The 27,825-nt window shown below is 39.6% G+C and overlaps 2 protein-coding genes across 3 annotated transcripts in view; one reads left to right on the top strand and one right to left on the bottom strand.

Annotated features, from left to right (window-relative positions):
- The window catches only part of ATP6V1C2 (ATPase H+ transporting V1 subunit C2), a 283,506-nt gene extending 282,655 nt beyond the window's left edge, over nt 1–851 (bottom strand). Inside the window, exon 1 of one of the 2 annotated variants that reach the window (XM_085610702.1) lies at nt 609–851. The gene's annotated coding sequence lies outside the window, so the exon portion shown is untranslated. The remainder of the gene's footprint in view (nt 1–608) is intronic. The other variant, XM_085610700.1, reaches the window with a different exon arrangement.
- Nucleotides 852–1,372: 521 nt separating this feature from the next.
- NOL10 (nucleolar protein 10) overlaps nt 1,373–27,825 on the top strand; it is a 727,799-nt gene continuing 701,346 nt past the window's right edge. Inside the window, exon 1 of the mRNA XM_085610703.1 lies at nt 1,373–1,536. Within this exon, the coding sequence (XP_085466829.1) occupies nt 1,471–1,536 (66 nt within the window). The 5' untranslated portion in view covers nt 1,373–1,470. The remainder of the gene's footprint in view (nt 1,537–27,825) is intronic.

A 27,825-nucleotide genomic window follows, 5' to 3' on the forward strand; every position in this document is an offset into this window, starting at 1 on the left:
GGATTTCAATTCTACTGTGAGATACATACAAGACGTTATGAAGTTCCCTTTAAAGTGTTCGTATTCTAAACTTAGAAAACATATGTACTTAAAGCGATACGATTTAGCATATACTGTGCCGTCTCTGTCTGTGGAATCCCCGAGTGACACAGTGAGCTTTCAAACAACGCTTTCCTAGACATTTATTATAGATTTTGTTAAAACGACTTTATCTAAATCAGCGGCAACATCACTACATAATCCCAAAAATAAAAAGTGTGATTACCTATCGGTTAGTAAATTGGCAACGAAAACGTTGTTTTTTAATTATGTTTTAAGTTTGTAACTTTTTTTACTTTATGAAACAAATATTGAATTGATTTCAAACTGGTACCAGACCTACGACCATGATTCCAGTCAGCCGGGCTTGCAGTAGGCGTATGATTTAAAAAATGTTCTGGATGGATGATGTGATTATTTGCCACCATAAGATAAAGCGCCCATGTAACCACAGAAAGAGGAGGATTTGCCATTGCCCTGCGTTTAAGAGAGGAATATTGTAGAATGTACAAGGTGAACGCCCCATAATTAATGTATAAAAAGTTTCCTCCCGTTGGCATCGGTCCTACCTTAGTCTGAGGAAACTGTCATCCCAGGTGCAGTGGCTGTGCTGTTGATCCTGTGCAGTTATGTTGGCTCGGGTGGCAGAGGGCGAAAGTGCCTTGGCTGTCGGGTTACAGTGTTGGCAGTTCTGCTTTCCCCAGAGTTTTCCGACCTGGTAGTTACAGCACTGACAACTCAGCCCCTGTCCTGCACACTTTATCCTCAGTGCACCTGATACAGGGGACCACTCTGACGTCACGCACTCAATTGTCCGGCGGCTCCTCCCGATTTGCATATGGAGGAGGACGTTGGAGAAGGATCCAATCAGATAGCCCGTGGGTGGGAACGCCGAGGACGGCGGCGCTTTACTATCCAAGCCTCTCTTTGGCTCATATATCACTTGTTTCCTGCTCACATTTAGAGATTTTCGCAGCAAAACCATCAGGAAGTTATTCCTAAATCAGGCGAACGGGCCGGACTACATTTTTAATGCAGCAATCTGCATATAACAAAAGATACATATCACAATTACTAGGTATATTAAACAGTTAAGTCAAATATAAGATTTATTATATATATTTATATTTTGAAAAAACTCATTTTTGTCCAAAATAATTTATGTTGCAGAAGCCTAATCAAAGTAAAAGATATTACCCTCTGCTAAGAAACATCAAGAATACTTCTATTGGTCGCTGCGCTGCTTCGCAGTTAAATCTGAAGATCTTTTAAAATGGCCGCTCCTGTTGTAAGCATTTCACAAAGTTGCGGAAGAGCTCTTTTCCTGTGGCATGATATTTCTGCGCATGCGCTGCTGAATGGAAACAACGTGGGTACAGGGCACTAGAAAAGTTGTACAGCTACCTGTGCAGCTTCGAGAGTGACGGCAAGATGCAGGTGTCCAACGTGAATGACGTGAAAATCTACAATCTAAGCTGCGGAAAATCTCTACCAGAGGTGAGTCTGTGTGGTAGACAGGGGCGCAACTAGACCCGAACTTTGGGGGGTGGGGATGGGACTGGGGGGGACTAACACTCCCAGCCAGGGCTGGCCCTAGCACTGGTCGCACATGGTACAACAGTCTTATTTTGGCGCCCCCTCTCCCATTTCCTCCTTCTCCATGAATTCTCTCCTTCTCCATGAATTCCCTCACTACCACTCATCACCAATGCACCTCATCTCTCTGCAGCACCTTTCTGACAAGCATTTCATTTTTTTTATAGGGTACACATAGTTTACTCACACTCAGTTCTGTGATCCACTTGGTACAGGTTCTTTGTAGCAGGCACATTAACCCTCTGTGCTTTGTGGGTGGCAGGAGTGGCCATGTGAGTGCACGATGAGAGATGCAACAGTGTGAGAGTAGGGCAAGAGGAGTAACTACAGGGTGAGTGAGTGTAAAGGGGTTAGTTTAATTTGCAGTGTTTCTTTCATGTTAAACCCTCCCTTAAAGTTACATGTTCTATTTTATTGTAACTGAAGTGTCAGCTTGCGTAAAGAAATACCAACAAAGATGTCAGTATGAATTAAGTATTTATTTCTATATAAAGACCCACATCAGCTGATAAGAAGTCGGGACCAGCAGGAACCCGTCAGTAAGCAGAATGCCGTGCCTCTAAGTGACGTAGATTAAATAGTATTGGAACATTCTAAATGACGTGGAGGGAAGACAACCAATGGGAACAGAGTGCAGCCCCACATTGCGCAAGGAAGCAAAACCATGTTAAGATATACAACATCTCCCTTTCTCACACAAACAAACCTTAATACATTATAAAGTCTCTAAACCTGTTTGGAATACGTGTTAATCTTCCAGAACCAGTACAAGACCCTTCACAGAGATTAGAAGCAAACAAATCATTGTTATCACTAACACTTCCATCTGTAGCTACTACCCTTGGTACTTGCATCTCTTGGTCATTTGGTAAAGTTTCACTGTTATGTAGCGTTTCCTTTACAATAACAACATGCATAGGAATCCCTGATGTTTCCTTTGAGATAGAGCATTCTCTGGTTGGTTCATTTATGTCTGATTGGGAATTGGTGGAAACACCTCCATTTTTATTTAGACTCAAGTCAAACCAACAATTACTCTTATCGGAATCTACACTCTCATTACGTGGACATGTCATGAGTTCTTTCTGCCCACCTTTGAGCTTGATAACATCACTTTTGTTTCTCCACCCCAATTTTTGGAGGCGAACAGAACCACTCGAGACATCCATCACTTCACTAGGTTCGTAGTATTTGGACTCTCCTTTATGCCTGACAAAAGGTTTTTTGACAATTACCCAATCACCTTTGCAGATATATTTAACAATGGCTCTGTGAATCTTGTCATGGTACTCTTTTGACTTAATTTGTTGCTTTACAATCTTATCTCTCACTTTAAGGTTAGAGTCATCCAATTTAGTTACTTCCTGAATTCGTTCTTGAAGGATAGAAAACGTTGGAGTGATGGCAGTGTTACATTGCCGTCCTCTCATGAGGAAAAATGGAGTATACCCTGTTACACTGTTGATTGTGTTGTTGTACATATCAACTCTTTCGCGAGTGAATTCAACTACTGGAAAACCTGCAGAAAGTGCCATCTGAATACCATCTTTAAGGAAACGGTTAACTCTTTCCACTTGTCCATTGGATTTGGGCGAGTAACACGGAGTCATTTCCTGACGTATTCCATTTCTCTTTAAAAATGTGATCATTACTTCAGAGGTAAGCTGTTTTCCATTGTCCGAAACCAAGACCTGCGGGAAACCTTCCAAAGAAAAACATGACTCCAAGAATTCTATTACACATTTGGAGTCTATGGTTGATACAAATTTGACATATATCCATTTACTATAATAGTCACATAATACAATTATAAATCTTGAATTATGTTCCAACACACTGAACGGACCTGCAAAATTAATAGCAACTTTGATCCACGATGAATTAGGAATATCAACTAACTGCATTTCTTGCACTCTAGGCTTCCAATGTTTATCTGACTTCAAACATATGGAACATTTATCCACAAATTCATTGACATCTGAGTCCAATCCAGGCCACCAATAATACTGTTTCAATAATTCCTTGGTCATGGTTGACCCCAAATGGGAATTATGAGCTAACTCAACTAGCAACTAGATGTTTTCTTAGTTTTGTAGGTGGAATCAACAAATACCCCCGTAAAATAAAACCTTTCTCAATGCTCAATTCTTCCGCAACTTGCACATAAGTTTTTAACTCAGCATGTACATTTCTGATTGGCGGCCACTTGCTCAAAATATAAGCTTTTACCTTGTTTAACACTGGATCTTCCTCTATGAGGCTCAACCATTCAGATTCTTTACACACCTGTTCTGATTGATTAAAACCGTGCACATACGACACTACACATTCAGTGTCTTCTTCCATTTTGGGTTCATCTTTGTGCAATGGGAGGCGTGAAAGGAAGTCAGCACTTACGTTTTTCTTACCTGCTATGTGTTTAATAGTAAAATTGTATTCCTGAAGTTTTGATAACAATCTTACTAACCTTGCAGACACTTTGCCATTTCCCCTGCCACATCCGTCCATTAAGAAAGTCAAAGGTTTGTGATCTGTGATCAACTCAAAACGTTTACCCCATAAGTACATTTTGAGTTTATCAACAGCCCAAACACAAGCAAGGGCTTCCCTCTCTATAGTGCTATAGTTACACTCTGCATCCAGTAAACGTCTAGAAATGAATGCGATGGTATGCACATTACCTGCTACTTTTTGAGTATAAACAGCACCTATGCCAACCGAGCTTGCATCCACTGTGATAATATTGGTACCATCTGGATCATAGGGTTTCAAAGTAGGGGCTCTAACAATTGCTTTTTTGATCTCTGTAAAAGCAAAATCTTGATCTTCAGACCAAATATATTTTTCTCCTTTGCGAAGCAAAACGCATAAAGGCTCAACCACTTCTGAGTAGTTTTCAACAAAACGTGAATAATATTCACTGAGCCCCAAAAAGGATTTAAGAGTATCTTTATCAGTTGGTATAGGGGCATCAGTTATGGCTCTAACTAAGTTGAGTTTAGGTTTGATACCACTACCACTCAATATATGGCCCAAGTATTCAATTTCAGTTTGTAGGATCTTACATTTGTCTTTAGCAACTGTCATACCTCTCTCGTTTAACTTGTTAAGAACAATGTCTAAAATTACATTGTGTTCTTCGATTGAACTAGCATGAATGAGTATGTCGTCCTGAAACTTCTGAACGCCCAACACTCCTTTAAATATACATTCCATCAATTTTTGAAACACGCTGGCTGATGAAGCCAACCCAAAAGGGAGTCTTACAAATCTATAAGCACCCAACGGAGTAATGAATGTTGTTAGATCTTTAGATTCATCAGACAGTTGTACTTGGTGATATGCTGATTTGAGATCTATCAACGAAAAATATTTTGAACCCTTCGTGGCCGCTAGAATCTCCTGGATTTTGGGTAAAGGAAAACAGTCCACTAATATATTTTTGTTTAATGATCTCAAATCAGCACACAAACGAAATTCACCATTTTTTTTTTTAATCAAAACAATGGCAGAAACCCATTCTGCTGAATTGGTTTGTTCAATAACCCCTTCATCAACTAACTTGCTGAGAAGTTTTTGTAATTCAGCTTTTACAGACAAAGGAATGGATCTTACCTTATGCTTAACTGGTATAGCATTTTTCTTCAACTTTATGGTATGTTCAAACCCTTTGACACAACCAATACGGTCTTCAAAAAGAGCCTCATATTTACTTAGAATTGATTCGACTTTGTCTAAAGACGACGAAGAATCAGAAAAAGAGACTGCATGAACAAAATTTTCTTCTAACACAATAGGATCAGCGGCACCAGGTTTGAGAAAAATCCCCAATCGCGCCAAATCTTTCCACCCTACTATGTCTCTGCCACGCTCTGCGACATATACTTTAGTAGAAATGGTTCTTCCTTTAATATTCAAATTATCTTGAAAATAACCCAACATATTTATGTCGAAATCCCCAAATGCTTTGGGATTGACATCTGAAGCTAGTAAATCAGTATTTGGCCAAAACTTTTCGTACTTAATATCAGAAATAATGGTAATAGGCGAACCTGAGTCCGCCATGATATTAATTTCTACATTTCCTATGTGCGCAACACCAAGTGGACCTTTTATGGCATCTCCAGGGTCATCTACTGTCAATACAATATTAGAGCACATGTCTTCCTCAAAATCATCTACAGAACTAACTTTGACTTTTTGGAATCTTTGAGTTTTAAAATTGTTGCACACACCAGCAAAATGTCCTACCTTAAAACACTTGGTGCATTTCCTCCCCTGCGCAGGACACCCTTGAAAATCCGCCTTATGATTCCTTGAACCACATCTAAAACAAATAAAAGCATTAGAATTTGGACTTTTACTAGTTTTTCCCTTTCTGTCATAGTTAGGTACATGTTTCTTATGCTCTTGAATATAATATACATCAGTTTTTATATTCTTATCAGAAGAGAGCTCCTTTGTGCTTTCCAGAGAACGCTCAATACCTTTAGCAATGTCTATAGTTTCCTGTAGAGAAGGATTTCTACAAGCTAACGGCCTCTCCTGTATTTTTTTTTCAAAACAATAAAAAACAAACTGGTCTCTAATATATTCATCAACCATGTCATTAAATTCACACTTGGTGGCCAACACACGTAAACAAGCAATGTATTCTTCAATCGTCTCATTTTCTAATTGTTTACGCATTGCGAAGCGATGTCTGCCAATCATAATGTTTGGTTCTTCTCCAAATTGTTTTTCTAAACGTTTTATCGCTTCTTGGTATTCATTCATAGGAATAAATTGACCCGGAAGTACTTCAAATTCGGGCAGACTGTCAAAAATTTCTTGGCCTGCCGTACCTAACAACCCGAATAAAATGGCTTTTTTTCTTTCTGGCTCATATTTCTTTCCATCTATCGCGTCCAAATAATTCTCAAATGCCCTTAACCAGTTTTTCCATTTCATAACTGGTTTTCCTGGATCAGATAAGAATGCTGCTGGCGCGCTGATATTTGAATTTTCTGACATATCTGTCTTGGAAAAAACTTCCTCTTTTTTAATTTCAATGGCAATTTTGAAAACAATTTGAAATACGTCAACTCCAAGAAATATGCCCTGCAAAAATATAGTCTTCCAGTGGTCAACAATAAAATTTAAAATAATTACTTAATTCTTAAAAATGTTATTTGAACAGAACTCAATAACATTTCTATCTGTGTAATACTTTCAACGTAGAGTTCTTTTCATGTTAGCATCTACTATGAAAACGCCGAAGAAAATAGTTGCAGGCAAAGTCACAACACCAAATTGAATGCACCGCTAATGTAACTTACTTGGAAAAATTTTCATCACAAAATGGATTCACGCAACGTAGATACGTACGTGTGAGCGTAGAACAATACGTCACAACAACTAACTGTTACATCTGAACGTTGAGGAAAAGCCGTTACAGCTGAGCGCAGGCATGCGTGCTAGCGTATATCCATGCGTCACCTCCAATGACAGTTACAGCTGAGCGTTGAGAAAATAACCGTTTCAGTTGAGAGCAGAATTGCCGTTAACTGTATTCCAACGATCAACGAAATCCTCAGCAACTAAAGTACGACAGAAAAGCGTGTACCATGCACGGCAATTAGTAAAATACTAACTTCTCATGCCGTGAAAATAACATAGCAACTTGCCTTAAAATAATTCTCGATGCGGTCGTCACTCGACATAGCTTCTATGCGTCAGTTGGCTCCACAAAGAACTACGGCATAGAATTAAGAAACACACGGCAAATTACTAAATGGTTAACCCGAAGTAAGCAAAAACAGTAATAACTTGCCTGTTTAAATACTGTTGTAGGCCTCGATAATTTTAGACACGAAATGTATTTCAGCCACGCGGGTCTTCACTTAACATTCGAATCCCGTCCCTCGTCGCCAATTGAAGTGTCAGCTTGCGTAAAGAAATACCAACAAAGATGTCAGTATGAATTAAGTATTTATTTCTATATAAAGACCCGCATCAGCTGATAAGAAGTCGGGACCAGCAGGAACCCGTCAGTAAGCAGAATGCCGTGCCTCTAAGTGACGTAGATTAAATAGTATTGGAACATTCTAAATGACGTGGAGGGAAGACAACCAATGGGAACAGAGTGCAGCCCCACATTGCGCAAGGAAGCAAAACCATGTTAAGATATACAACAGTAACGCTGTTGGAGAGTGTATCTTCAAACATGTTTGTTTGAAGATGCATCTCTCGTGCTGCAGTCTCACAGCAGAGCAAACAGCTGTTGAACAGACACTCAACAGTCTTGCTTCACGGGGAACAGCAGCACTCCCGTGTTATGCCGATTCAAGGATTAAATCTCATATTTGGATCTAACTACTTCATCGTGTTTGTCTGGATTTCTATTCATTTCCCCCTTCTTTACATTTGGCGACGGGATTCATCGTGGGATTCAGCATTTCACCACTTTATGATATTTTGGAAATCAAAAGGATCCATTGCACCAAAATATTTACCTTGCTACTGCTGTCTTTGTCTGCCTAAACATCGTCTGGAGAATAGAGAGCCTTCCCTTTTCACGCAAGCAAAATACGAGCAGCCATTCAGTTTAAACTGAATTTTGACTCGTTTGGTTGTTTTCTTCAACGCAATCTCATCGGCTCGTCTTTCACAGTGGAGCGTGATGACGTCATCACGCAACGTTGGCAGACCTATTTAAGGTATTTTCAGCCCGGTTTTCAGGAGCAAGTTATCGCACCAGCATAAAGGTGCTTTCCCTGCGCTTCACGCAGTGGTGCCGATTTTCGGTTGGAAAACGAAGGATTTGTCACACGGTAAATGAAATTACCTCTTCATTACTTTGCTCAATTTGGAATTAACTTCCATTGAATTTAACAGATTTATTCATCGGGAAGCATCTAAAATGGGTGTACTTTGCAATAATTTAACGTTTTTAAAAAGGGAATTAACATTTAACTTACTTTAAGCACTATTTATTTAACTTTTTCTTCATTCCTGGAAACAAAGCGTTATACTTTCCATACCAATTTATATACTTTGAAAAGAAATAAATAACATGGCAACAATCAACAAATTGTAAATTTAAACCATTTTCTTCCTGTTAATGGGAAACCTGTTGAATCCTGGAAGTTATGGTTTTGCAGCTTTGAAAACTATTTGGTTGCCATTGACACTGAGGAATATTCAGCTAAACGAAAACTAACAATACTTTATAGCCATTTGGGAAAAACTGGTCGTCAGATCTTTGATAATTTACCAACCACATTACCTCCTCCTGGAAATGGCGATGGTTGGAATGTTTATGCTGATGCTATTCAAAGACTCAACAAGAAATTTCTTGAACAACCAAATGTTATGCTTGAACGCTTCAACTTCATGAAACATAAACAAAATTCAGATGAAACTGTAGAAGACTTTATTTCAGTTCATAGAAACTTATCAGCTGATTGTAATTTTGGCGCTTCATTGGATATGTACATTAGGGATCAGTTTGTATATAGCTGTTATCACAAGAAAATTCAGGAGCGTATTTTGAGCTGTAGAGATCCCACCCTTTCAGAAGTTATTGATATGGCTAAAAGCATTGAAAGAAGTATTATTTCATCAAAATGTATTGAAAATGTTTTACCTGTTAATCTTGTCCAAAGTGACATGCCTGTGAATGCTATTACTCTCAAGAACAAATTCACTAAATCCTTCCAAAGGAAACCTACCACTTTTTGTTACAGATGTGGCTCTAGAACACATCTTAGTAATAGTCCTATTTGTTTTGCTTTAGGTAAGAAATGTACAAATTGCAATAAAATAGGGCACTTTAGTTCTGTTTGTAGAGGCAAACGCGCAGTTCATGTTGCTTCTATTTCCTCACAAGAATTTCAACATCCTGAATTTAATGCCTCCTCCCCTGATCTTGCCCCCCTTGAGTCATCGTTGCAAAATCTCAATATTAATACTATAGATTTATCTTCCAATAATCTTGTGAAAAAGGAAATCTTAGCCATTGATTCTTTGAGGATTTAACTAATCATGAACGTGCCAAAGATCCAACATGTGTAGTTGTGATTGGTGATAAGCCAATTGACATGATGGCTGATTCAGGTGCCCCGGTTACCATAATTTCTGACATTTTATTTGATAAATTATGGTCTTCATCCATGGCCCTTTCAAAACTTGATATTGTTCCTAAAGCATACAGAGGGAAAGACATAGACATGCTTGGATTTTTTATTTCAATATCTCTTGTCTCGGTAGGCAAACTCTTACTAAAATATATGTTGCCATAAAAGGTAAAAACATAGTAGGCTGGCAGGACCTCTTTAAGATGGGCTTGAAACTTGTTCCTGGATCTGAGAATCCTGTTCAAATTAATGATACCGAAGTTTCATCTATTTCAGATGATACTGATCCAATGATTAATGACATTGTTACACAATTTCCCGAAGTTTTTAATTCCAAGATAGGTAAAATTAAAAAATATGAGCATTTGATTAAACTTAAACCAGGTGCCATGCCTGTTACACATAAATTCAGATCCACTCCTCTTAGAGTAAGAGATGACTTGAGGAAGTTATTAGACAAAATTGTATCAGAGGGTATTATTAAACCAACAGATTCTTCTCAATGGGTTAGTCCTATTGTGATCGTCAGGAAGAAAGATTCCAGTATCCGCCTCTGTGCTGACCTTCTTCGCTCCCTCAATCAGAATATTCTCATTGATTGTCACCCCCTCCCCAAGATTAAATATCTACTAACTGGAATTAACGGTTCAGCATATTTCACCTTACTTAACCTTCGAAGCGCATACCATCAAATTCCCCTGTCTCCTCAGTCTACCAGCTTAACAACTTTCATTACCCCTTTTGGAGCCTATAAATATTGAAGGCTACCATTTGGCCTAGCCTCCGCGGCCAGCGTCTTTCAGAAATTTATGGATTCTTTACTTAAAAATATCAAACGTGTTCAGGCTTACCAAGATGATCTAATTTTTTCAAAAAATAAACATGAACACGTTCAAACACTCAAAGAAGTTCTTACATGCTTTAGAGATGCAGGCATCACCTTAGGTCAAGACAAATGTACATTTTTTAAGTCAGAGGTTGACTATTTGGGTCATTCCATTTCCTCAAATGGTATCCAGCCAAAATGTTCACTTACCCAGGCTATATCTAATGTGCAAATACCCAGAGATAAAGATGCTCTTAAATCTTTCTTGGGCATGACAGAATACTACTCAAGGTTCATTCAGGCTTATTCACAGATTGTACAACCGTTACGTAATCTTCTTCTAAAAAAAAAAAAAGTGAAATTTGTTTGGTCTCCTGATTTGGATATTTCCTTCAATCTTATCAAAAAGGTAATCTCTCATTCCCCAGCTTTGTCTTCTTTCACCCCTGGTGTTCAGTGGCCCACTTCAGTAGACGCCAGTCAATTGGGTTTGGGAGCTGTGTTATGTCAATGGTTTGGTGCAAAGGAGAACACCATAGGTTTCGCCTCCAGGTCCCTCTCTTCTGCTGAAAGGAATTACAGCACTATAGAGAGGGAGGCACTCGCTTGCTCCTAGGCCGTTGAAAAGTTAAAAAGTTTCATATGGGGTTCCCATTTCATACTCTTGAGTGATCATAAACCCCTATTGCATCTTCTCAACGATAATGGTACTTGCAAGGCCTCGGCAAGATTAGTACGCATTCTGTCCAGGCTACATGAATATAATTTCACCATTCAGAATATTTCTGGTGGAAATAATGTCAGAGCAGATTGTCTTTCTAGACTTCCCTTAAAAGATGATCTGCCTGACCCGAATTTTGATGAAGTAAAATGTGTGGTGGCATCCATCAATGACTCTTTGTCCACTTTCCCATCGTGTCACAATCTGATTGGCTTCAAGCATATGATAATGATCAAATTTTACAAGAAGTCAGGAACATGATTATTGCTGGCTGGCCCAGAGAACGTTCCCTTCCTGCTTCATTAAAGTCGTATGCTCAAGTTTCAGATGATCTCTCTATTGTTAATGACACTTTAATGCGTGGAGATCAATGTATCCCTCCCTCTTCTATCCGCATTAAATTGTTTGAATGTACTCCTGAAGGACATCTGGGAGTAGGAGCAACTTCTGGAATACTTAAAAAACATTTTTGGTGGCCTGCTTTAGATAAAGATGTCACTCAGTGGATTGATGCATGTGAAACTTGTTTACTCTCTGACAAACATTGGAAGATCAACAAACTTCCTCTTCACCCTGTACCTGTACCTGAGGAGGCATGGTTTAAAATTGCAATTGACTTTGCTGGTTCATTCAATGTACTTCCTAACAGGGAACGTTGCATTGTTGACTATCACTCCAAATGGGTTGATTTTGACTTTTGTGATTCTCCTAATTCTATTGCTGTTATTAAGTTCCTTAACAGAGTCTTTCAATCAGAAGGATCTCCCAAAGAAGTCGTTAAAGATAATGGTTCACACTTTTGTTCCACAACCATACAAGATTACTTTAAAGTTCATGATATGAAACACCTAAAAGTGGCTCTCCACTCCCCATCATCCAACGGTCTCATTGAAAGGATGAACAGATTTATAAAAGAAGGCATACAATCGGCTTTAGCTTGCAACCTTCCTGTGGAATTATTTTTGCGAAAGAAAATCTGGTCCTATTTAGTCACCCCTCACTCCACAACAGGGATTTCTCCTTTCAGACTGCTTAAAAAGAGAAATCCAAATGGAAACATTTGTCCTAACTGGATAAAAGTCCTCAAGAAAGATGATACTTCCTGTTTGGCTTGTCATGACAAAGTCATGCTTAAGAAAAATGTTTTCATCAAACAGAATGTTCAAAAGAAACATTTTAATTCGTCATTTTCTTCGTTCGCAAAGGATTTTCAAATTCTAGATTGGGTTTTGCTTAAGAACCCTAACAAGGTTATGAAAGGAGATTCCAAATTTTCTTTACCTATTCAAGTTGTCAAAACTTCAAAAGGGTCACTTTTCTAGGAAAAGAAAGTGTGGTGGAGTAAGAGAGCTGTTGTTAAAATTTCACATGAACAAGCCAAGAGAATACTTTCTTGCAAGAATTCTATTATAGATGACTATGACTATTTTCATCTTGGCTCTTTATCAGACAACGCTCTTACTCCTGGATTATCCTCTTCTATTGTCACATCTACTTCTTCACAAGCGTCACCTGTGATTCAACCTATTGCTCCTTCTTCAAGTATGACCCCTGTCTCACATAAATCTTATTGCAATTGTTCTATTCCTTTAAGATTCAAAGATTACTATATGTCTTAAGAATTCCTTTTATTTCAGGCTTTCTGTTCATTTGTATGAGAAGGGAGATGATGTAAAGGGGTTAGTTTAATTTGCAGTGTTTCTTTCATGTTTATCCCTCCCTTAAAGTTCCATATTCAATTTTATTGTAACGCTGTTGGAGAGTGTATCTTCAAACATGTTTATGTTTGAAGATGCATCTCTCGTGCTGCAGTCTCACAGCGGAGCAAACAGCTGTTCAACAGACACTCAACAATCTTGCTTTACGGGGAACAGCAGCACTCCTGTGTTATGCTGTTTCAAGGATTAAATCTCATATTTGGATCTAACTACTTCATCGTGTTCGTCTGGATTTGTATTCGTTCCCTCTTCTTTACAGTGAGGTGACCATATACATTTGGGTGCAGATGAAAGTGCAGAGTGGGACGAATGAATGCATGGTTAGTGATGGGCTTGTTTGAGTGAGATTACACAGTGAGCAGTGAGGAGGACAGGTGAGTGAAGTGTCACATGAGTGCAGGGTGAGTAGTGTGCTCATGTGACTGCAGGGTGAACAGCACAAGTGCATTGTGAGTGCAGAGTGATCACTGTGAGTGCAGGGTGAGCAGGTGAATGGTATGAGTGCATTGTGATTGCTGTGAGTGCAGGGTGAACTTGAAAGTGAAGGGCAAGAATGTGGAGTGAGGTGTCTGAATGCAGGGTGCATTCCCAGACACTTGAAGTAACTCAGCATGTTATTGATGGTGGTGTAGGGTTTCAGATATAAGTTAATCTATTACTATTATAGTTAAACTATTACTATTATGGCATTAATCAGGGATCGTAGGTGGAGGAAATAAATAATATGCTGATCCTGCAACAAACAAACTTCCAGTCTTATGATTTGGGTTGCCAGCTCATTACTTTGATGTCTCATATGGTACAAAAATAAACATTCACCTAGAGCTGTAATTTCAGCACTTATCTGTGCATACTTCAAACAGCAAATATAAATAGAACAGCACTTTTAATTGTGTTCTAGGGCTGCCTGAATGATCAATGACTGATAAGTAAAGGGAACAAAGACAGAAAAGTCACATTACAAATGAATACATACTTTTTTATTTATAGCCCTATTTAGTGTCAAGATGAGGTCTTTGTAGGCTCTTCAAACAACACATGGCTGGCATTTTTCTTGTGGCAACCTTACTTTATATTCCTTTTCATGAAATGCATTCTCACATTACGGCAGTAAATGTAAAATACAAATGTAAGGAATAGGCAGAGTAGGGGTCCAGGTGGTACTGGAACCAGAAAAAAACAAGCCTCGGTAATCAGTTTACAAAGGTATGTAAAAATGCAAATGGTCTTTAAAGACCTGTGAAAAACTCGGGCGTGCCAGAGATAAGACTCCAGACACTGCCCAGCCAAGCCCACAGCAGCTCGAGCTAACGCACACGACGGGGGAAGGGTGGGAGCGCTAGCCCTTTTAGTACTATGGGCGTTGGACGCCTGCTGGTAGACCTGGCAGAATGGGAATCCCTTCCTTTGGCACTTACCAGTATCTGCTACCCACCACCCACTTGCCATTCATTTCTACACATCTTCCCTTCAAATGACTTGCTTTCTCCCAAGACCTGTGGTTACTTGTTATCAGTAGCAGATTACTGTGGAATACTGTATGGGAGTACTACAAGTCGTGCAAGAGCTTTCCTTTTGGTCTAGTGGCCGTAAGTGGTTACTGGGCAGTATTGTGGTGGGCTCTGATATTGACCACTGTGTTTTTTCTGGTCTTAAGAAAGTGGCCAAGAAGGGTAATGAGGATATTAGGTATGTATGGATCACAGAGCCTTGAACAGGGAGGTTGTGGTGGACAAGTTCCCCTCTGCCTAACATTGAGGAAATAATTTCGACACTGGGGGAGCAACGTTTTTTTACCACATTGGGCTTGGTGTCAACATATCATCAGGTGGATCTGAATTATGAGTCTCAAGACTTGACGGCGTTCATAACACCTTTTGGTGCTTTTAAGTTCAAAAGGATGCCCTTCGGTCTTGTGTCAGTGTTTCAATTGATAATGTACAAGGTGTTGAAGGATTTGGCCGGGATGAAGTGCTACGAAGAAGATGTTTTAATTTTTGTAGCACTGAGGAGGAGTACAATGCTCAAGTTTGTAGAGTTCTACAGAAATTCAAGGAAGCTGGTTTTACTTTAAAAAAAGGGAAATGTCTGTTTGATACTGGTGAAGTAAGTTAACTAGGTCATTTGATTTCAGGACAAGGTGTTAGACCGAAACCAGAGGTAGTTAATACCATTGATAAGTTGAAAATGCCAAAGAGTAAGGAGGAGTTGAGTTCTTTTCTTGGGATGGTGGAATATTATGGAAGATACATAACGGGTGTGGAATTTAATAAAATATCTACTTGTCCATGGCAAAAGAACGCCGGTACTGCAACTGCCTTCAAACTCTGATCATGACTAATTGAATCAAAATCAATGTCACCACAACCACTGTTTCCGTTGGATTTAATCAAAAAAGTTTTTTTCAAAAGAATTTTAGCACCATCTCACAATATCATCAAAATTTTCAATTTGAATCACCAAAATCTTAAGACAATGTCAAACCTCACACTCTAACATAAAACTACTTCACTCTTCATCTAGCTTCACTTTTGCGCATTCTCAACAAACCCATTAATTCCATCAAACACTTCAACACTGTCACACTTTCACTACACTCTTTTCACACTACTCGACACTCTAAAACATACATCTGTACAATTTTTCGAGACAAACAAGTCTTTGAAAATACTCAATACACAAAATCAAGAACAAACCATCAACAAAATAGATTAAACTAAGTTGCCAATGTGTACAAAGTTTGTATTCGATTGGCCTAAACACTGTGGTCTACGCGTTTCGAATCCCTCCAGATAAGGGGATTCTCATCTGGACCAATATAGCTGAAAGACATAAAAGGGAAAAGCCTTGTCTTAATTAATGACCTCATATAGACCCCTGCCTCTAGCAACCTCTTCAGAGCATAAGCCCATTCCTTCATCACTGCAAAACGATCAATCATTCAAATGTCAGTCATAGAAAAATAATAAAAGTCAAAGTCAACCTATCAACGTCCTGTAACTAAGTGTGGTAAATGACTGGGTAGACCGAATGGTAACAGGAAATCAGAATCTTACTTGAGACATGCTGGGGCGATAAACGCCGGCGGCGAATCGAAATTATTATTGGGAAATCTGTAGAGAGAATGCCCGTTGTTAGACACTAGATTATTTGGTGATTTCAATATTCCAAATAGAATGCTCATGCAATGAAGTCTACCTGATTCCGTTTCGGTCTTCTCCTGTCCTATTTTGAACGGCACAACGTGAGAACAGCCCAACTTAGGCGAAGGCGTTTAGCGTGAATCTGCAACGAACAATACAGAAGCGGTCTTTGAAGTTTGAAATTTACATCGCAACTAAGCGTGATGCCCGTGTCCTTGACACAATATTATTACCTCCTACGTTTATTTGAATGCTCATATGGCGAAGTCTCTGTTACTTCTCACCGGATTCAATTTTGACGGGACGCACTGTAACTCAACTCTTAAGCGTCCAGAGGAAATGACGTCCGACCAGGATTCTGGGAAATGTAGTCGAAAGCTGATTTCGTAGTCCATTGAAGAAATAAACCTTCGTTTTTTGGGAAAACTCACAAAGTGCTTTTGGGTCCATGTTTGGCTAACCTAAATGCTGTTAAAAATGGGGAGACTTTTAATTAAAGACAAATAAGTTGGATTGTTGCCCCGCTGCTGTTCCCGAAAACTCAAATAGAGCATATCATTGCAAAACTTCTAACATGATAAAGTACATTAATAATGTTATTACGGCGACTGAATAAGAGCGTATCATAGCAAAACTCCTAACATAATGAAATAAACAGTCAATGTAATTGTGGTCACAATAGCTGTACCATAGGATGGTGTATATTCGTTATCCTTCTAAAGAATTATAGAGATTCTAGAAATGTTAGAATTATGGTCCGAGATATGATATATTGGAAGAGCACCTAATGTAGACTGTCTTATAGCAATTCGCCACTGATAGTGACACATTATGAGTTTTTAAAGTGTATTTTGTCCAACTTTTTAATAAAGATCGCTCTTACCAGATGAACTAGATGTAAAGGACCGACTGCATGGCTTTACGTGTAGTCCTAGTAACCAGAAATAGATTGTACAAATCATAATTTGTAAATTTCAGAAAGTTCATTAAGTCGTTCAACTGCTGTATTGAATTTGATGATCAACATTGCTTCTCTTGTTGATCATCAAATTCAATACAGCAGTTGAAGGACTTAATGAACTTTCTGAAATTTACAAATTATGATATGTCCAATCTATTTCTGGTTACTAGGACTACACGTAAAGCCAAGGTCATTTCTGGGTAGTTCCTAAGATGTTCATTCAAATTCTTGAGTATGCTGAAGGAGATGCCAGTGGCGTTTCAGAATTTTTCTAATATGGTGGTGTCCATTATGGTAGTTTGTAATGAAACACATCCTGGTGTTTCCCTCTTTTGTCTTTTTGGGTTTCAAGGTGTTCTTCCGTTCTATTTTGGAGACTGTCATCAGAGTATTTTGCAATGTATTGCAGTCATATCCTCGTTGTTCTAGTTTAGATGTTATTTCCTTCCTTTTGTCCATGAATACCTGTTCTTCACTGCAGATCCTACGGGTTCGTAGGAGCTCCCCCTTTGGGATGTTCCTTACATTATCGTTCGGGTGGCAGCTGTCTGCCCTTAGAGTGGAGTTGGCCGCTGTTTCTTTCCTATGTAGTTTACTATGTAGGGTGTTTTCTTTTAAATACAGTGTGAGGTCCAGAAACTTGATCTCTTTTTGAGAGAAGCTTGAGGTGGTTTTGATCTCCCATGGGTTTTTGTCCAGATTTTTGAGAAATCTCCCTATTAGGAATATGTCTCCTTACCAGATGCACAGGATATAGTCTATAAATCTTCGCCAGAGTATGTGTGTGGTGAAGTCTGCAAAGTTGGAATCCCATAGCTACTATCTCTTCACTTAGCACAAATTTGGCCCCCATTGCGCGGTCCCGCCTGTATATTTGACCATTGAAACTAAAAACGTTATTGTCTAGACAAAATTCAAGCATCTCTAAGACCATTTTATTGGTCTCCAAGAAGTGTGCTGGCTGTGTCCGGAGAGATTGTTGTGCTGCTCTTATTCCGTCCTGATGTTTGATCGAGGTGTAGACTGTCAATGCATACTAGCACAAAATCCGCTTCCCATGTAATGTCCTGTAGCTTTTGTATCCTGTACAAATGATGGGATGTCTTTCATTAGCACTTGTAATTTTTTGTCGACATACTCTCCGAGTCTGGAGCATGGTGATGTTAGTCTGGAGCATGGTGATGTGATACCGGCTATGATAGGTCTACCCGGAGGCGGGTATGTGCCTTTGTGTATTTTAGGAAGTAAGTACAAAGTTTGCATTGTGGGGTGATCAATAAAGAGAAATGATTTTTCTTCATAGGATAGAAGCTAGAGTCCTTGATTAGGCAAAGGATTTCTGGTGTTGGATCCTGTGGCAGGGATTGATAGTATGTCCTATCCTCGAGTTGGCGATCGGCTTCATGAATGTAGTCATAAATATGTAGGGCCACTGGATTGCCCCCTTTGTCTGCTTCTTTCAGGATTAGGTCTTTCTTCCCTTGTAGTGTTTTGATTGCTGTCCTCTCTTCCTTAGTAATATTTTATTTTTCTGGTATTTGGAGTATTGATTTTCAAGATCATGGGTGACCGCAAAATGGAAGGCATCAATATTGTTTTCCGTTGGTAGTTGTGGATTAAAGACCGATTTTTTTTTTTTTTTTTTTTTTTTTTTTTTTTTTTTTTTGACCAGCTCCGTGCTTATGGATCGGTTTGTATCAATACCTAGCTCCGGAAAAAACACAGAAAAAATTCCAATAGACGATTGTTCATGTGCAGTATTTTTATGCAGTGGTGTTTTATGCAGCTCCTTGTCTTTGTGCTGACCTGGCGACTTACCCCTCCTGTGTTTACTCCATGTTGACTTTGTGAAATATGTATCTTCCTTTGACCCGTCTTTTTGTTTCTGTTCTCTGCCCGATCCTTCATCCGCACTCTGTCTTCCCTCCCACACCTTGACTCCTACATACCACTCCGAATACCCACCTTGTATTATACTGCTTCATTCTATATATTCCTGTCTTTTTCTTCCAACTGTAATCCACTATATATGGACTATATGTGCTTTTTGACTATCTACCATGTGAAACTTTATTGGCAATTTGTTTTTCTCAAATTAATCACTCCATTCCTTTAAAACTTTATCGCTAATGCCTATATTGTAATCCTTGCACTGTAAATACTGCACGTTCTCATTTGTATATGTACTGCCCTGAGGAAGCCCCAGGTCGGATGGCCATGTAAATGGGACGAAACACGTGTTGGCTGTTACCTTTTTTTTATTCACCTTGGAGGAAGTCTCAGTTTAAAACCGCTGCATAAAAATACTGCACATGAACAATCGTCTATTGGAATTTTTTCCGTGTTGAACCAGGATTTTAAAAAAAAATTGTCCTGACACTTACTTGGAACTCTCTTGTTACCAGTGGGGTAGGGGTCTCCCACTGTCAAGGACAAATATTCTACTCGTATTTACCTCTACAATACGGAAAGTAAGGTATTGGGACCATTTCTTTCCCCATTCTTTCACTCTGACATGTTAATATCCAGGTTGGATGGATTGGGACAAGGGCATTAAGTGTAATGGTCCCTCGAGTTGGAGATGTTGTGAAGAAAAACGTATGGAAAAAAGAAAAGAGGGCTTTGACAGGAGAAAGAATGTCTGGAATGTGGAGGTCGAAGTTGGTGATTTGGTAAAAATGAAAGCACCTGTTAGTTGTGTGGCATGGTCGAAGTTCACGACTTCACAAAAGGTTATGAAACTATTTCATAATAATGTAAACACTCTTGATGGGAGAATCTGAAATAAGAACAGGGTGGTGTTGGTACAGGGGAGTCCTAAGGTGGTGAAGGGAAGTGATGGAGGCGAGAGAGTGGTTGGGAAATTGAGTGATTGGAGTGGGGATAAGGTAGACATAAGAGTGAGCGGTAGGAAGAGAGTGTCACCACATTATCTTAAGGATTTTGTCACAGTATAAGAAAATTGGGGACATGTCTTGCGTTCTTAGTGCATGTTCCTACATGGTTATATACATATTGTAAAGTTAGAGTTTTCATATTTTTTTTTGTAAAATAAAGAAGGAAGATGAGTGATGTCTTCTGTATTTGGTTCTAATCCTAGAACCACATGTAGATTAACAGAGTTTAGAGCCTGGAATTAAGAATGTTAGGTTTTGTATTCGATATCTCTCAAGTTGGTTCTAAGAGTGACAGTTGCTTGGGACAGGCAATGGATGAGATGGTTTCTAATAAACCTTTAAGCTGAACCTACTTGTATGTGTACATATCTTTACGAAATATAATACTATTCTCCAGCGAATATCTAAAAGGACTTTGATGTCCTACAGCAGCTCATTTTGGGTAGCATGACAGACCACTCACAAGGTAGAGAAACCGGTCATATGACCACTCTATGTATGAGTTGTAATGCCCGTGCTACCATGTGGAGTTAGTTACTTATGACTGCTGACTGTCATACCCTTATCACACTGATAACTCGTTTATTGAATTAGAATTAAGTGGTGTCTTAGGTTATGGGCCACCAGTGGTAAATAACAGTATCTACAATGAGTAAAACGTAGTGACCAACTATTGCCCCATGACCTGTACTTTAGGCTTCACTGTTTCTTTCTGCGTTTGATCCCTTATTTGCAAACATTGAGAGCATTAAGAAAGAGGCTTTATTTAGGCACAAAGTGTGCCATTCACTGGAGTCTGTATACACCAGCTAGGTGTGGGTCCGTGGGTAAGCTAAATTTAGGCAAGCGACTATGAGACTAGACATCTACATTGGGCTTCACAGTTTTACCCAAATATGCTGGAATTAAGCAGTGCATTAAAATACACAGTGGTATTCCTCAGGGAGGGAAATCTTTTGGTTTTGTCATCACCCCCCCCCCCCCCCTTACTGCAGTTGTGATATAGTTGCAAAATTGGGACCTGCAACCAGTAGACCTGTTTTTAGGTCTCGCCTGGCGTTAGCAGCGCACATGCCCCATCCAACCACACACAAACTCAGTGTCCCATACAAATACTCACCCAACTAATCAATAACTAATATACACACTCATGTAGTTAGTGACCAACTGATGCAGCATGTTATCACAACAACAGAGAAAGTGCTGCACACATTCACATAGTTTAGTTACTAATCCATGTATTAAGTGAGACACTTTTAATTACTCACTTACACACAGTCAGACAGCTACTAAATCCTCCATCCAGACAGTTATATATTCACTCAATCTTCAATACAGATTAGTGTATGTATGTATGTATATGTATGTATATATATATATATATATGTGTGTATATATATATATATATATATATATATATATATATATATATATATATATATATATATATAATTACCTACTGGCGGTCGCCAGTAGGTAGTTATAGTTAGGACCCTGTTTCCATAGGAAAACCGCAACATTCTATTTGGAATAACTTTGGCGCCGGTCGACGAATCCACGCGAAATTTTCAAAACTAATGGGGCGCTACGCTCCGCTCCTACCCTGAAAGTCTCGGGGGGATTCCTCAAGTGGGGGCTGAGAAAAAAGGGGGGTCCCAAAACGCGTTTTTCCCATGCATTTTTCCATAGGACCTTTAGACACAGCTACAGCCCGAACGGCTGAACAGAGTTACTTGAAATTTGGCAGAGAGGTAGTCTACAGGTCAAGGAAGTGCCTTTTGTAGGTCTGGTGTAAATCTGTTCAGTAGTTCCTGAGAAAATAGCCTTTAAATCAATATATATATCTGTGGCAGCTTACGGTGCGCTTACCGTGCGCTTACTGTAAGCTTACCGTACGCGTACGGTGACGAGCGCGATTCTGATTGGCTGTTAGATCTTAGTAAACATTCGAATCGGTCGAAACTAGGAAGCGGCGGCCGCCATTTTCTCTCTCGCACTCTGAGGGGGGGAGGAAAAACAAAGGTGGAAAATATGTAAAGGAGCATGTTAGACAGCTCCTAACCACCTAGCATTGATTAAGGTGACCCACAATACCTCCCATGGCAAATAAATCAATGTTATTTTTTTTTGATAATACGCCGATTACGCCTACCGTACGCGTACGGTTTAAAATTAATTAAAAAAAATATTGTCCACATTTACTCCTCCCCCGTGGGCATACGGTGCCCGTAGGGCACCTTCAGTGCATGGCATATTATTAGCAAGGAACAATTAATAGATTAAGTTTCTCAACGAAGCGCATAATATGTCCTCCGTGTGCGGACGATGCGCGAAGTGCATCGTGCGTACATGGCCCATCCAGTGTAACGTGGGCACGTGGTGCGCGTAGCGCACCGCGTGCCCACCGTGCGTGCACGGCACTAACTGCGGAAAGTGGGCGCGCAGTGCGCAAAGCGCACCGGGTGCACACTGTGCGCGCACGGTGCGCGAAGCGTACCGCGCGCGCACGGAACGAACTGCGTTAAGTGGGCGCGCACGCCACGAACGGTGTAAAGTAACTTAGCATTTAAAAAACCGTTACAAATTCACTGAAAAAACCATAGGTTTCACACACGTTATAGTTAGGAATTAGCATTTAAAAAACCTTGCAAATTCAGTGAAAAAACCATAGGTTTCACACACGTTATAGTTAGCTGGACATTTTACTCGTAAAAAACCATTGAAATTCCCCCGTTATAGTTAGTGCAGGCAACTATAACTCACGCGACCGCAATCCTCTGCTGATGACATACGTGTCTTTATGAAAAAAAAATATTTGTAATATATGTATAGCTAAAATTTAATGGAAGAAGACATGGGCAAATAAGTGTCTAAATACAGTATTAGCATCAGCAGAGGATTGCGGTCGCGTGAGTTATAGTTGCCTGCACTAACTATAACGGGGGAATTTCAATGGTTTTTTACGAGTAAAATGTCCAGCTAACTATAACGTGTGTGAAACCTATGGTTTTTTCACTGAATATATATATATATATATATATATATCGCGCTCCAAACTCCGTCTTTACCTCTTCACTCTCGATCGGGTGCTCTCATAGCGGTGACGGACACCGCGTGTGTAAACAGGCTCGTGGTACTATGAACAAAATACCAGCACTCACGGGAACAGTGTCTTCAGTTTATTGAAAGACAAGCCTCACGACAAAACGCGTTTCGGCTGCCGCCTTCGTCAATTGTGGTCGGCGCGCGCATTCGGTAAACAGATATACATTTCATGTATCATGGCAATGAACATAGGACTTCCGTCAGTCCCGGAGTGGCAGCCATTGTTAAACATGCAAATTTGCCTTAAATTAAAGGTTCTTATTGTTTGTAAAGTACAATATCTCGCCCTGGATGGGCTTTCATAAACAATAAACACAAAATAATACATAAAAAACACTTAAACCCTGGATGGGTATATTGCTGCCAAATCTTCAGTGCTGTTTCCTAAATTCCAAACAGATTCTTACTGTTACAGGTGAACGGACATTTCTTCACCACTATTTAAACCAAAAGGCATCCTGGTCTGATTATCTATTATGTGTCTTGATTCTAATCTTCTCAGTTGTAGCTGTCTATCACCCCCTCTGACACTAGGTGGTACATGATCTATGCAAAAGAAACTAAGCAGGTCCCTATTGCTTTGGTGAAATTTTTCAAAGTGTCTGGCCACCGGGTAATTTACATCCTTGTTATTTATGGCCCTCAGGTGTTCAAGAATACGGATCTTAGTGGGGTGTATGGTGCTGCCTATGTAGCGCAAGCCACAAGGGCACACCAAACAATACACTGTAAAACAGGTATTACAATTCATCAATTTGTTTATCTTTCTGGGGTGATCAAGACCAGGTATGCTGTAATTGGTGACCTTCCGACTGTTTTTGCATGCTCTACACTTCATACATGGAAAAAAGCCTGTAATCTTCCCAAAGGGGGGTGTGGTGCTCATTTTGTTGCAATGACTCTGGACTAAGTCGTCCCTAAGAGTCCTCGCTCTTCTGAATGTAATCAGTGGAGCTTTGGGTATCTCCCTACCAATGATGGGATCTGCTTTCAAAATGTGCCAGTTTTTTCTAAAAATTTCCCTGATAGTTTGGGCGTCCTCTGAGAAGTTGGTGATCATTCTGAAGTTGTTATTCTTACTTCTCTTACTGCTTATTTCCATGTTTTTGCTATCTTCCCCGATGATAAGATCGGTTCTAGATTTTAATTCAGCCTTTCTCTTGGCCAGCTCTAGAATATCCTGATGGTACCCTCTGAGCCTGAATCTATTCATGCTCTCTTGTGCTGCAGAGACATAATCGCAGTTGCGTGTGCAATTTCTCTTAATCCGAAGCAATTCGCCATATGGAATGCTAGTTTTGGTTGATTCCGAATGGCAGCTTCGGGCATGCAGCACGGAGTTTCCCGCGGTGGCTTTCCTGTGCAAGCGGGTGCACAGTCTACCCTCCGAGGCAAACACCGTGAGGTCCAGGTAGTTCACGGAAACTTTACTTATCTCCCCCGTGAATTTGAGGTTTAGGTCATTATTATTAAGTACTTTCACATATTCAAGTGCCTGTGTTTCTGTTCCTTTGAATACAATGAATAAATCGTCAATGTATCTGGTCCAACTTACGACCCTATGGGTCCAATTACAGTTGGACTCCGCCCAGGCGACCTGCTCCTCCCACCAGCCCACGAAGAGATTCGCGTAGCTGGGGGCGAAGCAGGTCCCCATCGCGGTACCTCGTACCTGTCTAAATAGGGAATCCTGGAACAGAAAAATATTGTTGCTCAGGCAGAATGTTATAAACTCTATTAGCATGTTGTTATGTTCTACCAAATTGATAGAGCGATTACTCAGAAAGTACTTAATTGCCTCCAGTCCTTGCATATGGTCAATGCTGGTGTATAGGCTAGAGATGTCAAGAGTCATCATTACATAATCGTTCTCCCAAGGCATGCTTTCTACTTTGATCAAGAAGTCCTTGGTGTCCTTGAAAAAACCATAGGTTTCACACACGTTATAGTTAGCTGGACATTTTACTCGTAAAAAACCATTGAAATTCCCCCGTTATAGTTAGTGCAGGCAACTATAACTCACGCGACCGCAATCCTCTGCTGATGACATACGTGTCTTTATGAAAAACAAATATTTGTAATATATGTATAGCTAAAATTTAATGGAAGAAGACATGGGCAAATAAGTGTCTAAATACAGTATTAGCATCAGCAGAGGATTGCGGTCGCGTGAGTTATAGTTGCCTGCACTAACTATAACGGGGGAATTTCAATGGTTTTTTATGAGTAAAATGTCCAGCTAACTATAACGTGTGTGAAACCTATGGTTTTTTCACTGAATATATATATATATATATATATATATATATATATATATATATATATATATATATATATATATATATATATAAACCAGTCCTGTGCTGCAGGCATACGAAGACAGGCGCTGACACCGTGGGATAATCAATCAAAGAAATATTTATTTCCAAAGGATGCCCTGACGCTTTTCGACGGATAAAACCGTCTTCTTCACTACATCAGGTCTCTCTATAGTGTCTATTTAAATACAAAAAACAAGGCACCGTCCTCCATGGTTGTCACAGCAACACAATTCATAGACCTAGAAAGGGTTTTTTCAGTTAATTCTGTGTTGAATAGCGACATTAATGCAACAGTGAAACATTTTTTATAACAAAAGAACACTGTAGTTTCAATTAGATAAGGAACAGTTGATACATTGTGGCATAATCGCACCAAAACCTGCAAAAGCTAAAATGTTACACTAGTGTGAATACGTATATGCGATTAAAGTTGTAGCATACAGTTATGAAAATAATTACATTACTGCAGGTTGACAATTAAATAGTTCGTCAAATAATATAAAATGCCATATTTGTAACATGTTCGTAAATTGAGCCCAAGTGGGCCGACGTACAGAGTGTTCCAAAAAGATAAGATGAAAAATTAACATTGTGGGTGCCTTGAAGATAAAAGAAAGTTATAACAGAAAGAAAGAACCAATGTATCGGATCGGAGTACAGGAGCGAGATGTACACACAGCTGGTGGACATTCGTAGTGATTATTCTAAAGATGTACATTTAACGCTTCGTCAGCGTTCATACCATTGGGGATCTTACTGTCCAGAAGTATGATATATCTGGATTCTAATCGTCTCAGACGTAATTGTCTGTTCCCTCCCCTTATGTTTTTACGAATGCTGTCAATGACAAAATAGGATAGGTCATCTATTTTGCCATCGTGCTGTGAATTAATATGCCTCGCTACCGGATATGACTGGTCATCATTTGTGATGGCCCTTAGATGTTGCAATATCCGGATATGTACAGGATGTATGGTACTTCCTACATATGTTTTGTTGCAGGTACAGCGAAGAACATATACAGCAAAATCTGTTTTGCAAGAAAAACTGCCCCAAATTTCAAAAGGGGTTTTTCTGAAAGGAAGGGAGATAGATCTAGTGTTCACACCGTATTTACAGGCTTTACATTTAGAACATTTCTGAAAGCCTCTCTGTGGTTTAAGCCACGTACCTCCCTTAGTGAGTGTGGGTGCATTGGTGACCAGTTCCTGTTGCATGCTTTTAGCTCTTCTAAAAGTCAATTGGGGAAAGTTTTGGCACGTGGGGCCTATTGTAGGGTCATCACGTACTAGAGGCCAGTGTCTGTAAAGAATCTTTCTCAGATTCATGTGATAGGTGTTGTAACCAGTAATAAGTCGAGGGGTACCAGTAATAAGTCGAGGGGTATTCTCAGCTATCTTGTGTGTGGGTTTTTCGCTGTCCTTGAAGATCAAATCTTCCCTTTTGAATTTGTCACACTTGTGTTTTGCTGAACTTAATATTGTGGTGCTGTAACCCCTGTTTTTTAGGCGTTGGAACAGACTGTCTGTAGAATTCTTAAGGCTGTCTGGGGTGCTACAGTTACGTTTCATCCTTAGGCATTCAGCGTAAGGGATGCTGTTAATAATATTGCGTGGGTGGAAACTACTGGCATGAAGGATGGCATTGCCAGAGGTGGGTTTCCTAAATGTTCTTGATTGTATATGGTGATTTTCTATATACAATTCCAAGTCTAAAAAACAGACTCCTTACTGGTAGCACTGGTAAACTTCAGGTTTAATGAGTTCTCATTAATGACAGACACAAAGTCAATGGCGCTCTGTTCGGTATCTTTCCATAAAATAAAAATGTCATCTATATATCTTTTGTATAGAATGACATTATTCATGAAAATAGTTTCATGCCTTTTCCTGAGTACCTGCTCCTCCCACCAGCCCATATGCAAATTAGCATAGCTGGGGGCGAAGCAGGTACCCATGGCAGTTCCCTGTACTTGTTTGTATAGAAGCCTGTCGAAAATGAATATATTGTTGTCCAGATACCACTCAGCCATATGTAAAAGCATGAGTGTATGGTGGTGTAACCCTATGGGTCTGGTGCCTAAATAATGATTGAGTGCATTCAGGCCGTCTTTGTGTCTGATACTCGTGTACAAGCTTTGTACATCGAGAGTCATAAGTATATAGTCATCATGCCAGGCTAGGTCGTAAATTTTTGCTAGGAAATCGCCCGTATCTTGAATATAGGCAGGAAGTTCTCTAACAAAAGGTTGCAAAAAATGATCTATAAATCTGCTGGTGTTTTCGAATAGGCTGCCAATTGCAGATATAATCGGCCTGCCTGGGGGGGTCTCAGGATCCTTGTGGATCTTGGGAAGGAGGTATAGTTGGGGCGTGACGGGA

Source organism: Triturus cristatus, chromosome 6, assembly GCF_964204655.1.
Source record: "Triturus cristatus chromosome 6, aTriCri1.1, whole genome shotgun sequence".
Taxonomy (NCBI): domain Eukaryota; kingdom Metazoa; phylum Chordata; class Amphibia; order Caudata; family Salamandridae; genus Triturus; species Triturus cristatus.